We start from the raw sequence: 13,506 nt of genomic DNA, 5'->3' as shown, positions 1-13,506 counted from the left end.
ACATTCTGAAGATGCGTTTTGCCATCCTGAGTATCAGATACAGGAAGAAAATGCATAAATCTACATTTGGTCTAAGCGCGCACCTGTGGTTGGCAGTCCAGATCACCATTGCTATCCGAAAGCATCTTTCCTCTCTCGTCGTAGTAAATGAAGCCTGCTTGGCAGATACAAGAGCCATCCGATTCCTGGAAGACTCGGTTTCCAGCATGACATTTACAGCTCGCTGCGCCTTTAGGGAAGGGATAAAAAGCACAGATTGTTTACCGTTTGAAGTGGGCCACATAATCATATGAACTGCAAAAAGCAACTTTTGCTGTAACATAGGGCCTTGTTCAGAATCTGGCGGGCAGGGTACTATGCTACAAACATGGTGTTGTGCACTATTTTCCAAACACGTAGTTGTCACTGCTCTACGTAGATAGAACCACTGCTTAATTTGAGCCGGAGCTTTGCGGTGCTAAGCACCGGCACTTGTTTTCCGGTGCTCGGCAGCGGCACCTAATTTTCAACACCACACTTAGGGCAGTCTGCCACAAGGTGGCGCTGATCATGTAATTTAGAGATGAGCAGTATAATAGTTGTTTAGGAAAACAAGATACATAAACAAATTACTAATACCTGCCTCCCCAGACATTCCTTTAGCTTTGGGGACCTGGAATAATCCGAACTGGCGTATTTACATGCGAGAGAGATGGTTAGTAGTTGTTTTGGCAGCGATGACAGGGGCGATGGGTGGTGAAAGCTGCAGTGGCCTCTCAGTCAGAGCCCTGGCACTTAATATTTTACAAATTAAGCATTCAGGGTCTCTGCTGACAGAAACCTTTGGCCGAAGGCCAGACTGATAGTTGAGCGTATGACATATTACCTCAGAAAGTCAATACTATTTAGAGCAGACATCTACACGTACATTCTTACTGGAAATCAAATAAATGGCCCCAACACAATGGAAGCAAGCCAGTGCCTAATTTTAGCCAGAGTTTGCAGGTGGGCACCCATTTCTGGGGGCCGGGCACTTATTTACCTTGACCCAGAACAGCAGAATGGAAAACACTCTAAGGGGAAAGGACGAGGAGGGAAAAAACGTCACAACATGAGTGAACTAAAGGGACGGGTGGGTTTGGCGGGGGATTAAAGAGGTATGAAGTGGAATCAAGACTCCCAAGCCTTGGTATTCTGAGCAAAACTGCAGGTCCCGGCACTTATTCTTTTTCAAATTAAGCACTGGAGCAAACTACCATTTTGGCCTAGTAATTTTTGTTCAATAACAAGCTCCCCCTTTGGGAGTTTGTTTTAAAAAACACAATAAATTCTGATGTGATGGTGCATGGAACATGGCGCCTGTGTATCAAAGCTCCAGCGCCTTCAGCGGAGTAACCATAGAAGGCGGCTTGCTGCAGGCTCACGATTTCTGCTTGCCTGGTGCAGATATCTAAATATGGCAATTGGAACCCACAAAATATTAAATAAGGGCCATATACTCCAAAATGTGGTCTCAACAAAATTCGACAATACATAAATATCTTCCTACAAAAAAATTAAATGTATTTAATTCCTAAATACATTGAAACTCACCTCCCACCTACTTGAGTACAGGGTTATTTTATTTCTCTGGTACCTGTTCTGGCATATATAATTTTGGGGGCCAGCAGTTAATAGTAGGTTTGGCTCCAGGCTAAAATGTTGCACGGAGGAATAAATTGCAACTGTAATTGCATTTATATAGCATTTACTACCCCTGACTAGGCACTGAAGCTATTTACGGTGTATAGCACGCTACTCCGGAACCCAAAGTTTGTTGTTAATCCAGTAGTTAAATGTTGCTTATTGCGATTAGTCATGTGCTCTCAAGAAAAACCATTTCGAGCATTAGGTTAAGATCGAGATTTTGACAGTTTGACTTTTGGAGTATAGATTTGCAAATTATGCTTTTGCAATATAGACCAATGCTACAATTTGTGTGAGGCTTTTGATTTAGGAGTATCAAACAATAGCTTAAACTTTGCACTTCTGACCATGCCGTAATGCAATGAGAAACACTACTTGCAAGGAGATATAGCATCTACAGAGAAACCCCTGTCAACTTAAAATGGGTAGAAATGCGGTTCTGAGAGTATTTTGTCTGAATGGTGTCAAAACCTAAATACTTAGTCAAACTACAAATATATAAAAGGCATATGTAAATATATCCATTTTATTATTCAGCTTTCCTTGTTCAAATGGCTTCTTGTGTCAAAGGCAGAACTTTAAATAACACAAGGATCTTAAAACATATCAAGGCTATGGTTACACAATCCAAATTAGAGAGAAAAAGAAGCTAGGAAAACAAATGTTTTTGCCAACTGTCTATAGAGCAAGTAGGTTTCTACATGTTCCGTACAATTTACTATTCTCACTCCAACATAGGCAAAAGTAGGGAAATAGTTGTACTTTGGCAGGTTCAGATTTACCATTCCAACTCATAAATTGTTTAAACAAAATAGTTAAATATAAACCAAAATGCTAAACTATTTAAAATAATGCATTTATTCATTAAATATATAGCACATAAAATTAAATGTCAAAAATGCAAATTTAATATCACAAATAAAAAATTAAAAACCAAGTAAAATATTTTAAAATAAAACACTTCCCTCCTTACTACGGTATAAAATAAACACTGGCAAACAATTTAAATTAATACAAATATAATTTAAAAATGGATCAATAATAATCTAAGATTATTTGTTGAATAACAATTAAATACTTCATAACTATTATTCAATTATTTAACACAGAGTAATACTTAAACTGATCAACAATTAACTAGAACATTATTTTAATGATTACTCAGTTAAATAATTCACATAATGTATCAGCAGTTTAATTAAATTACATAAAAAATTATTATGAATAATAAAACATTTACATTTTAAAAAACTTCCCACCCTAATCTCCCACTACCCGAACAACCTGCTTCTAAATTTGCCATTTCAAATTACATTTTAAATAGAAGCTTAGGAACTATGTTAAATACATTAAACAACAATATTATTATAATATTAATATTATTTAATACTAAAATATATATTAATTATCAAGTTAATTAAAAAACGATATTTTAAACACTACATAAAATGATATTCTATAAATAAAAAAAAATGTAAAACCTAAACTAACAATATTCTTACATTTGAATGTTAAGTCTGACAATATTTTTGACATTACGATATTCTGGCCACGATTATTTTTGATTCAATATTTTGAAGAAACTCCTTGTAAACATTGCATAGAGAAGAGGAAACAGTGGTTTAATGCCGTGGATGCTGTCCATGTCCTTTGGCGTTGCTTCTGCCCCTATCGTCACAAAATGTCTGTCCTGTATGGCTGAGAAGGTTGTTGCTGGCGAACCATGAGGTCTCTAGAGTTACCTCTGAAATTGCTATACTGCTGAGAGAATTGGTGGCCCATACCAAGTTCTTCAAAGTTGCATTGACCTTATCACCAAAAAAGATAGCCCAAGAAAATGGCATATTAATCAATAACACCATAATACCTATGTGAAACTTGTGGAGCTCATTTCAGAATCGAGTCTAATAATAACACTGTTTTCCACAGCACAAGTTACGGACTCTATGCCAGATTCTAGGCTTGAGTGAAGAATTTGATTGGCTGTGTCTTGTCCATCCTAGGCCATTTGTTTGAAAGCAGCATGCATGTCCTTAGGCAACCTGGGCTAAACTTTGTGCATCATGTCCCACAGAGAGTGATAGTAGTGCCCAAGAGACATATGGTGCTGAATGAGCACAATGAAAGACTGCTCAAGGAACAACTTTGTTCACAACAGCATCAATAAGGGGAGAGTATGTGGCGTAATAGCCTGAGCTGCCGACTACAGAGCTGCTGGGAACAAGGTCCGAGTCTCGGCGTCAACATCAACATCCTGTGATTCTGGGCAATTCACAATCTCCCTGTGCCTACAATTCAACTCCTTGAGACCCTCACGGGTGATTTGCTTTGCTTTACAAATCCTGAATTATGAATTATTAATTATTTTTAGCCTCCGTCCAGTGGAGTGGAAGGGAAAGACTTAGGACCTGACCTAAATGTTTGGAGGATGGGTTACTCCAACACAAATGTGACAGATATCCTGTCCGCCGCATTTAAAGTGCATTATGTGCTGTGGCTCTTGTAATACAGCAGACGAGATATCCATCGCATTTGTGACAGAGTAACCCGTTTATGAAATGCTAAATCACGCTTTTGGTATTGACCCTACAAGGGAGGCTTGCACCACAAGTCTCTATGGAGAAGGTTAGTGCATCGGCAACTAACTACGTGCTAGTCTGTGGTGACTTGAGATAAGATGCTTCAGTGCTGAATCGGAAAATGGTTTGATTAGGTCAGCCAAAACCCCGTTTATTGATAATAAATGTTTCGAAGTGGAAGGGACACATTGCAAAATCTCCATCAGGTGATTAGCCTTAGGGCCTGATTTAGATCTCGGCAGACTGGTTACTCAGTCACAATGGTGACAGATATGACGTCTGCCAAAATATAAATTTCATTATATCCTATGGGACATCTGTCAGCCTTATTATGGAGAAACCTTTCTGCCGAGATCTAAATCAGGCCCTAAGTGGGGGTAGCAGGCCCAAAGGATTTGTTTCCTTCCAGACCACCACCAATACAAATGACCGACTTTCTTCCATTGGTGACGCCAAAGTCGAGACAGGGCAAAGTCAGTGGAAGTAACCGAGACACTTACAATTTTTCCGTCAAAGTGCAAATCAGCTTCACTGTAATAAAAGAGTGAGAGAGAGAGAAAGAACATGGTCTGCCTGTTCTTCGCCATAATCATCATGCTGGACTGGCTGAATGTATGTTATGACTGAAAGCCTGCCTCCTTTCTTTACAAATGGCACTGCAGGGGCACAGGGATCACTGGGGTGTCATTCTCTACTTATGCATACAATTGGTTATGGTATAACATGACATATAGCAAACTCTAGCTCAGTCAGGGGAAAAGAGCTGAAAATGGATCTAGAACTTGTACCACTGATGGAAGAGGACATAGCAAGGTCTGAATTAGATGGTGCAGCAGTAGAGTGAAGGCTCTGTGCGAGAGAAATAGAGGCATGGACCAGTGTCAAAGGAGGAGTGGGTGCCTTTGATGTCCACAACGTGAGACCATAGATTTCTCCAAACACTTCTTCTGGACACTAGGGGTGTGATTAAGATGTCGGGTGGACGCTATCGGACAAGGGACCGTCCAAAAGGCTGTCAGCGGTCCCGACATAGGCATTATGATGCAACCGCCACCACGGTGGTCGCAATGCCTATACTTTGCACTGCATCAGCACCCGCCGCAGGGCAAAATAGGGACACCTGACATATCCCTGCACTACAAAGCAGGCACCATGCGGTGCCTGCCAAATGGTGCAGGGATATGTAGGGGAACACCATAGGTGCCCCCCAGTGCCCATATTGGATGGACAGGGGGAAGGGGGACCCGCTACAGGCTCCCAAAGTCACTTTCCACCTACCTTCTCATGGCAGGTTAACTGCTATGAAAAGGCGGGCAGAAAGGGACATTGATATCCTTACAGCGTTGCCTGGCAGGCACTTCCACCATGGTAGAGAATACAACCCACTCTGCCCCACCCGTGAGCTCAAGGAGCCCGTCGGATGCGTGGCAGTCGGTCTTTCCAACCGCCACCTATAGGCCCGCCATTGAAATATGGTGTGTGAATATCATGGCAATGATGGCGGTGGGACCGCCACCGATGAGCCGTCAGTGGTGGTCCCACCGTCACCATAATCAACCCCTAAATTTCCACCAAATAAATTGGTTACATGAGCCTGTGCAAAAACCAAAGGAAATGATGGACGGAGTGTTGAACATTGCAAGCACTCACCCCCAGTCAACTGATCTGGGTTTAATCCATCACCGTTCTTTAGCTCACTCTGCCACCCCAGTTCAGACATGGCCATATGCAAATCAGTCTGACCCTGTGCCTCATGGGAACAGTCCAGCCCAAACTGCCAAGCCATGTTTTCCCTGGACCGGAAACAAGCTTCCTAGGACCGGTTTCTGGCATTTCAGCCGTCTTCAGCCAGGCTTGCTTGAATCCAGTGGCAAAGTGAGCAAGGGACTCAAGTCTGAGCATACCCTGCCAACTTATGGCGAACAAAGCAAAAACCAAAGGAAATTATGGACGGAGTGTTGAACATTGCAAGCACTCACCCCCAGTCAACTGATCTGGGTTTAATCCATCACCGTTCTTTAGCCCACTCTGCCACCCCAGTTCAGACATGGCCATATGCAAATCAGTCTGATCCTGTGCCTCATGGGAACAGTCCAGCCCGAACTGCCAAGCCATGTCTTCCCTGGACCGGAAACAAGCTTCCTAGGACCGGTTTCTGGCATTTCAGCCGTCTTCAGCCAGGCTTGCTTGAATCCAGTGGCAAAGTGAGCAAGGGACTCACGTCTGAGCATACCCTGCCAACTTATGGCGAACAAAGCAAAAACCAAAGGAAATGATGGACGGAGTGTTGAACATTGCAAGCACTCACCCCCAGTCAACTGATCTGGGTTTAATCCATCACCGTTCTTTAGCCCACTCTGCCACCCCAGTTCAGACATGGCCATATGCAAATCAGTCTGACCCTGTGCCTCATGGGAACAGTCCAGCCCGAACTGCCAAGCCATGTCTTCCCTGGACCGGAAACAAGCTTCCTAGGACCGGTTTCTGGCATTTCAGCCGTCTTCAGCCAGGCTTGCTTGAATCCAGTGGCAAAGTGAGCAAGGGACTCACGTCTGAGCATACCCTGCCAATTTATGGCGAACAAAGCGGTACAAAAGGGGGTGGTGATGGACAGAGCATCAGAACCAATCAAACACTCACACCCAGTCAACAGATCTGGGTTTAATCCATCACCGCAGATCAGTTGACTGGGGGTGAGTGCTTGCAATGTTCAACACTCCGTCCATCATTTCCTTTGGTTTTTGCTTTGTTCGCCATAAGTTGGCAGGGTATGCTCAGACGTGAGTCCCTTGCTCACTTTGCCACTGGATTCAAGCAAGCCTGGCTGAAGACGGCTGAAATGCCAGAAACCGGTCCTAGGAAGCTTGTTTCCGGTCCAGGGAAGACATGGCTTGGCAGTTCGGGCTGGACTGTTCCCATGAGGCACAGGGTCAGACTGATTTGCATATGGCCATGTCTGAACTGGGGTGGCAGAGTGGGCTAAAGAACGGTGATGGATTAAACCCAGATCAGTTGACTGGGGGTGAGTGCTTGCAATGTTCAACACTCCGTCCATCATTTCCTTTGGTTTTTGCATGAGCCTGTGCTCAGAAGTCAAGACACTGGCATAGAGGCACTTCCTTGGTATGGGATTAACCTAGCCGTGATCTCTGTCAATTGCATCTGTGTGAAGGATCACATCATGGACACATTGTGGGCAGTGCTGGGTTACTCAGCCATGGAAAAGAACTTGCCCATATAAGTTTAACAAGGAGCATGGTGGGTTCAAAAAACAGCAGAGGAAAGCTGGCATGAATTTGAAAATATACAGCATGGTCTCTTTGAAGGCAACAACTTGCTGTAGCATCGACAATGGCTCAGGGAACTCCACTAGGATTGACTTCGATTCTTGTGCTAGGTGACATTAAGATTGGCTTTCCTCTCCCTGGTGTCTTTAAGGTTCGTCATGGAGAATTTGTCACAGAACCTGAAGTCATTTTTCCTATGAGGCACAACAGGCAGACGTCATGCATGTCTGCAACTGATATATATAGTCTGGTCTGATTGACATGGTTTGAAAACTGTTGACGGCAGAGCAGACATGCCTATAAACTCCCAAAAAAATGTGAAAGAAAAAAAAACCTTGGACTCCACATTCAATTGGAGCGATGTATGTTTCCATACATCTCTAAACTCTCTGCCAACCATACATTATATGTTGGTTGGAAACAAGACCAGGGATCTACCTTCACCTAGATAATTGGTAATATAAAAAAAAAAGGTTTTAGAATTGTTCTGCTTTTTTTCTTGCTCATATTATCTATGATAAACCTTTAGTGCATCACTGTGCCACCAACTCTCTACATTTTAATGAACCTCTGTCTCTTCATGGAGATGAACCACAATTACCACTATGAAATAAATATCAACAGTATTCAAGGCTAGTATGCTTTTCTCACTACAGACAAACTTGTCACTTGCCTCTGGTAATGCTCTTTCAGGTGGATACTCTATCAAACTTCAAATTACTAACTTCCCTCTTACGTATCCAGTCTGTGGAGTGGCCTCTCTTTAACATCTAAAAAGGTCCCAAGTTAGAGATCAGCCCACTGTGATCAGCAATTGTTTTATGCTCCTTGTCTGAAGGCAAGGAAAAAGAAAAGGTAAGAAACTGATGTGAGTGTGCATGATGCCACCTACCAGCACACAGGAGCACTGCTGACAATAATTATTCGGATCTACAAAGGAACAAGGGAATATTCTGTGATGAGGAATCTACAGTTAGATAGAGTATCCTCCAGAAATAGCATTACCAAAGTAACATGTTCATCAGGAGTGGGAGAAACGTATGCACCGACAACCACATTTCAGCCGTGGAGATAAGGAGGACAGGCAACGCTTGCACCAAACGCAGCCTTAGGGCCTTAGCCCTAGTGGAATGGGCTCTTAATCCCTCAAAGAGCTGTTTCTTGGACAATGATGGCTGTTACTCATGGAAAGGAGTACCCACCTTCTCTTCTGCACAGCAATTCCATGCTTCACTCCAGAAAAGAGCTGATCGTTCACTCAATGGGACTTGGTACGAGCAATATAAACATTTTAAGCCATTTTCAGATCCAACCAATGGAGCCTCTCCTGCTCTTTCAAGGGGCGAAGAGGAGCAGAAAATGCTGGTAAAGTGATTGACTGTCCCACATGGAAGGGAGTCATAGCCTTAGGTAAAAAGGCCACCTGAGTGTTCCCCTTTCTGCCAACGTTTTGGAGTGACCCTCCACTTCTCTTGCTGTCTCCACATATTGAAACAGCATTTTGGTTGCCTCCTTTGATCGTGTCATTGCCCATGTGCAGCGAAAGCCGGTGACCTCTGTTTTCTAGAGGAGGGCCACTGTGAAGCGAGCCGAGATTGTTGTTGCATCAAATGCTCATCGCCCGCGTGCAGTGTGAAAATGGCGACCCAGGTGCCAGATGGGGCCGCAGTGCTGTCATGTCGAGCGGGCCGTAGCCCATGTGCAGGGTCATGTAAGTAACCCTGTATGGAGGGGCGGGACACCCCAAAGACTGCCAATGTGCTGATCGGCCCAGAGCATGGGTGCAGTTGAAGGACAGTGTCTCCGTATGCCAGGGGGGCCACAGGGACCAAGTAAGAAGTGCAGGTTTGTGTGGGTCATCATCGGAGTTGAAAGGTTGTGGAGTGTAGTTCCTATATCCCTGATAGGCTCTGCGCATTAGAATAACATACACTATAGATTTGACATAGGACTAAGGTCAGTATGTCTCTATCAGCTAACTCAGAGGTCACTAGAAACTTCTCGAATATACAAGAAGGGATTAGTCTCTGACAACCGCATAAACATGACAACTTTGTTTCCTTTTAGAATCGGAACAGTCTCTTAATCGTGGAAACAATAGATAACAGTTTCACTCAGTCAATCGTGCATGCTTCGTTTCTACAGAGTTGCACAGAAATAGAGAAACGGGCGTTTCAATAAAAGGGTTTATTGAACAGTCTTATTTCTCAGGCAAGAGATATGAATTGCTACAAACGTAATACAGACTGCGAAGTACAATATGTACGAGGTTAGCAGTAAGATAAAATAATACTGCAATAGCATGGTTTAGAGCTATGACATATATTAATCAAAATACATACATAAATAACATAAGCTAAAATGTGATACTCATCTGATGCTTCTAAATTGTTCTACCCCAGTGTACCTAACCTAAGTACAGTACGAGGTTTGAAGTAGGTGCCATTTCTAAAGTATAGCTAGCTATATTTTAGTTTAGCCAAGAGTTGCCAAAAGTTTCTCTAAGTTCTAGTCAGCTCCATACCTTAGAAAGAGAGAGGTTGGAATCTCTTTTCTGGACTCGATAGTCTAACCCCCCGCAAGGGAAGTCAGAGAGCACTGGAGCTGGATTCTCTGCGAGGAGGATGGCAGTGTCAGGTCAGTGCATCAGGCTGGAACTCGATCTCCTTCCGAACTTGCCATGGCGAACCGCGTAGTCTGGGTTGGATCGAATCCTCCGGGAACCACAATTTGCCAGGGCAAGTGCTGGTATATTTATACCTTGAAGGTGTCTAGGGATGCCAGTATTGACGTAAAAGTCAGGCAGAGGAACGTCATGAATGAACCCCTAAGGAGTAGATGTTCATGCATACTTAATGAGTTCTTGGAGAAATCAATATTCAAGCTGAGGGAAATTCCTAAAGGCTAAAGGGTCTGGTTTCCCAAGAATTTGTTGTGACGTGGATGGACGGATGTAGGTGGCCATGCCTGTATTTGGTTTGTACGGACAATGTCTAAATAAGGGCCGGATTTCTATGTCCAAATAAGGGCAATGTGAATTGTACCTATATAAGGGCATAAATCGGGAAACCTATATACGGAATCTAAAGCTGCACACAACACCCACTCCAGTTTTGTATGAACAACGTTACTTACTCCTAAACGTTCTAAACATATCTTAAAACAGAGTATCGCATGAGTTTGCTAAAATAAGCTAAAAACATATCTGAAACATATGTCCTAAAAATACATTACAAAACCATTGCTATGCATAAAGTGTTGTACATATTAAAGGCAATGTTCCATTCTAAGCATAGTATCACATTGGAATGCTAAATGAATGAACCAAAATATATACGTGATGAAATGGCTCGTAAATACAGAAGAAAAAAGGGGCCAAGACCATTTCATGTCAGGTTACACAAGTCATTTTGTTATTTATGACAAGGTGGCATACTGTCCCTGGAAGTGTTATCAAAGAATTCTGTTCTCTATGAATAGTTCTACTATAAGCAGATTACTGTGCCGAAAAATAAAAATTTTAGGACGGGAAGAGAGAAAAGAAAAATATATAATCATAGAAAAAGTTCCAAAGTCAGTATTACGTTTGAAAAAGAATGAACGCCAAATTCAGAGTCTCTCCGGAACACTGTGTGCTTGAATCAAAAGTCAGTGTGTGGGGATGGAGAAAACATAAAGTTTTCTAATCCTGTATAGAACAAGTCGTCTACCATAGTGGGTGAGAGTTGGAATACCACGTGTAGAAGATCAACAGCACATAGATGCGAACTATCGCCTTCAGCATGGGAAGCATCAGCAATGTCCGGATTGGATGTTACCTGCGTGCCTGGTGTTTCCTCTCGTACCGCAGCAATAGCATGTTGCGTCTGTGAGCTCTCAATGAATGCCGCCATCAGGATTGGTAGACGCTGGGGACAACACATACCATTGGCCGTTATCGGGTCCAGCAGAGTATAGATATCTGTAGGCATGACTGATGGGAGTGTCAGACAAATGTCCAGCACGCATACTGCACCGCATAGCAGGCAACGTAGAACAGGTAAGATGCAATCTTGCCAAATGGGTCTGAATGACAGAAACCAAGTGGTGTTTAATTCTCGTAGACGAGGTAAACCCAGAATTTGGACGATGCGCTCACGACACTTCATCTCCAATAGGGTTCTTTCCATGGTGAACTGGGTGTCGCTGGTGATTTGGCTTGCCATATCGTAGCAATAGGAGCAAAAATAGTATCCCTGCAACGAGTGCTAAAAGGAGCGGCAGTCCGCCAAACACAGAGTGCACGAAGTTTGGAAAAATTCAGAGGACTGCTTGAAAAGGTGCTAACAGTCCTGCACACACGTTCTTAAATACATGTACAATACCGCTCGTATCAGACATGTTTAACCCCTTCGCTGCGGCGGGAATTCCGCTGCAGCGCTGGGGGGGGGGGGGTTTGGGGGCAGCGCGGTGGCGCTGTGCTCATGACGGAGCCACTCCGTCATGAGCCACGGTTGAGCTGTGCTCATGACGGAGTGGTTCCGTCATGACTCCGCCCACTGCGCTAATCGCCCGCACAGGCGGGGAATCAGCGCAGCGTGGGAGGAGCGGCCGCCAACGGCCACGGCATGACAGAACCACTCCGTCATGAGCACACGGCGACCGTGGCTCATGATGGAGTGGTTCCGTCATGAGCAGGGTAGGGGTTAAGATACGACCTAACTTTTCTGAGAAATGCACAGGGCAGTTTGTTTACAAAAGGGTATGTATCTCCGCAGAAGTCCTTGCAACTTGGAGATCATAGGTTTCTTTGGCAGAGGTCAAAGGCACAGTTTTTTGTAAAACAATGGCTTTCATTCTGCTTAGAGTATCAACTCTTATAGAATAGATATTCAGTGAAGGCCATAAAGGCGACTCCCTGACTATGTCTATTTGGGGAAACAAGACTTGCATACAGCAAGTGACCCTGGATGTAACCGTTACTAGATATGGGATACCTGGCAGCATGCCACAGCAGCTGTGATCATTCAACATAATGCAACTCCCATTGGAAAGTTGACCAAAGATTGGATTTATCACTGCTGCCGGTGAACCGTGCAGGTGGCAGGATAAGTTTTAGTGGAACCGTCACAGGCCCTGTGTAAGTTAATACCCTGACAAAGGAGAGAACCGCTTAGTGCGTGTTCACAGTTTTCACCGCTAAGAAACACTTCACGTCCCCCACCCCAACTTCTGTGTATGTAAGGTAAATTCCAGGATGTCTTGATGTATTCTTTACCCAACCTTTCATATATGCCTGCTGGTATATTTTTTAGGCAATACTGAAAATGGAAAGTCGTAACAGGCAGAGTAATCTTACCATGTATGATCCACTCAGTAGCTGGTTTTTCTGCCACTGTGAATGGTAATTTCTCCAGTTTTTCAAACCTCAGCGCCGTATATTCTGCTCCCCTTTGTGCCAGTTTGATCTGTCTATCAGTGAGATTGAATTCTGCAAACAGTGACGTAGTATTGATTAAACGCCAAGGCACATAGCCAGAACGCATGTTTGGAAGCGTCCAGCCTAATAGCATGATAGAACGTAGCTGCGACTGACCATGTTGCAACATGACCAAGTCTTGTTCCATGATGCCTATGACAGAGGATACAATGCTGTCCAAAGAATCGATCCTGGACAACAGAGTCGTTAACCCATTGTCTACTACAGAGAGAGATTTCTCTAAATTAATACGATGAATTTCTCGTATTTGTTCTGCAGTCTCTGCTTGGGTGACCTTCCATGCTTCATTGATAAGCAGCATAGATACCGGCATATATGAAACGTTTTTAACGTGGTTTTCTTGGTCCTAGCAAGAATTCCCTAAGGTCTGCGCCTTCTTGAAGTAAAGTTAAGTGTTGTTTTACATCCTCTAGTGTAGCTTTCTGTAGCCAATCAAGGCAGAGTTTCCCTACACTGTAAGTTGTTACTACCCCCGGACGCTGTCTTTGGACATAAC

General features: G+C 43.5%; 1 protein-coding gene across 1 annotated transcript in view; it reads right to left on the bottom strand.

Moving 5' to 3' along the window:
• LOC146856812 (uncharacterized) overlaps nt 1-13,506 on the bottom strand; it is a 1,211,343-nt gene that overhangs the window by 864,155 nt on the left and 333,682 nt on the right. Inside the window, exon 14 of the mRNA XM_085646995.1 lies at nt 84-229. Coding sequence (XP_085503121.1) covers nt 84-229 — 146 coding nt within the window. The remainder of the gene's footprint in view (nt 1-83; nt 230-13,506) is intronic.

This window comes from Triturus cristatus, chromosome 3_2 (assembly GCF_964204655.1).
Source record: "Triturus cristatus chromosome 3_2, aTriCri1.1, whole genome shotgun sequence".
Lineage (NCBI taxonomy): Eukaryota > Metazoa > Chordata > Amphibia > Caudata > Salamandridae > Triturus > Triturus cristatus.
Note: the sequence above shows the minus strand (reverse complement) of the source record. Positions and strands in the feature narration are given on the sequence as shown.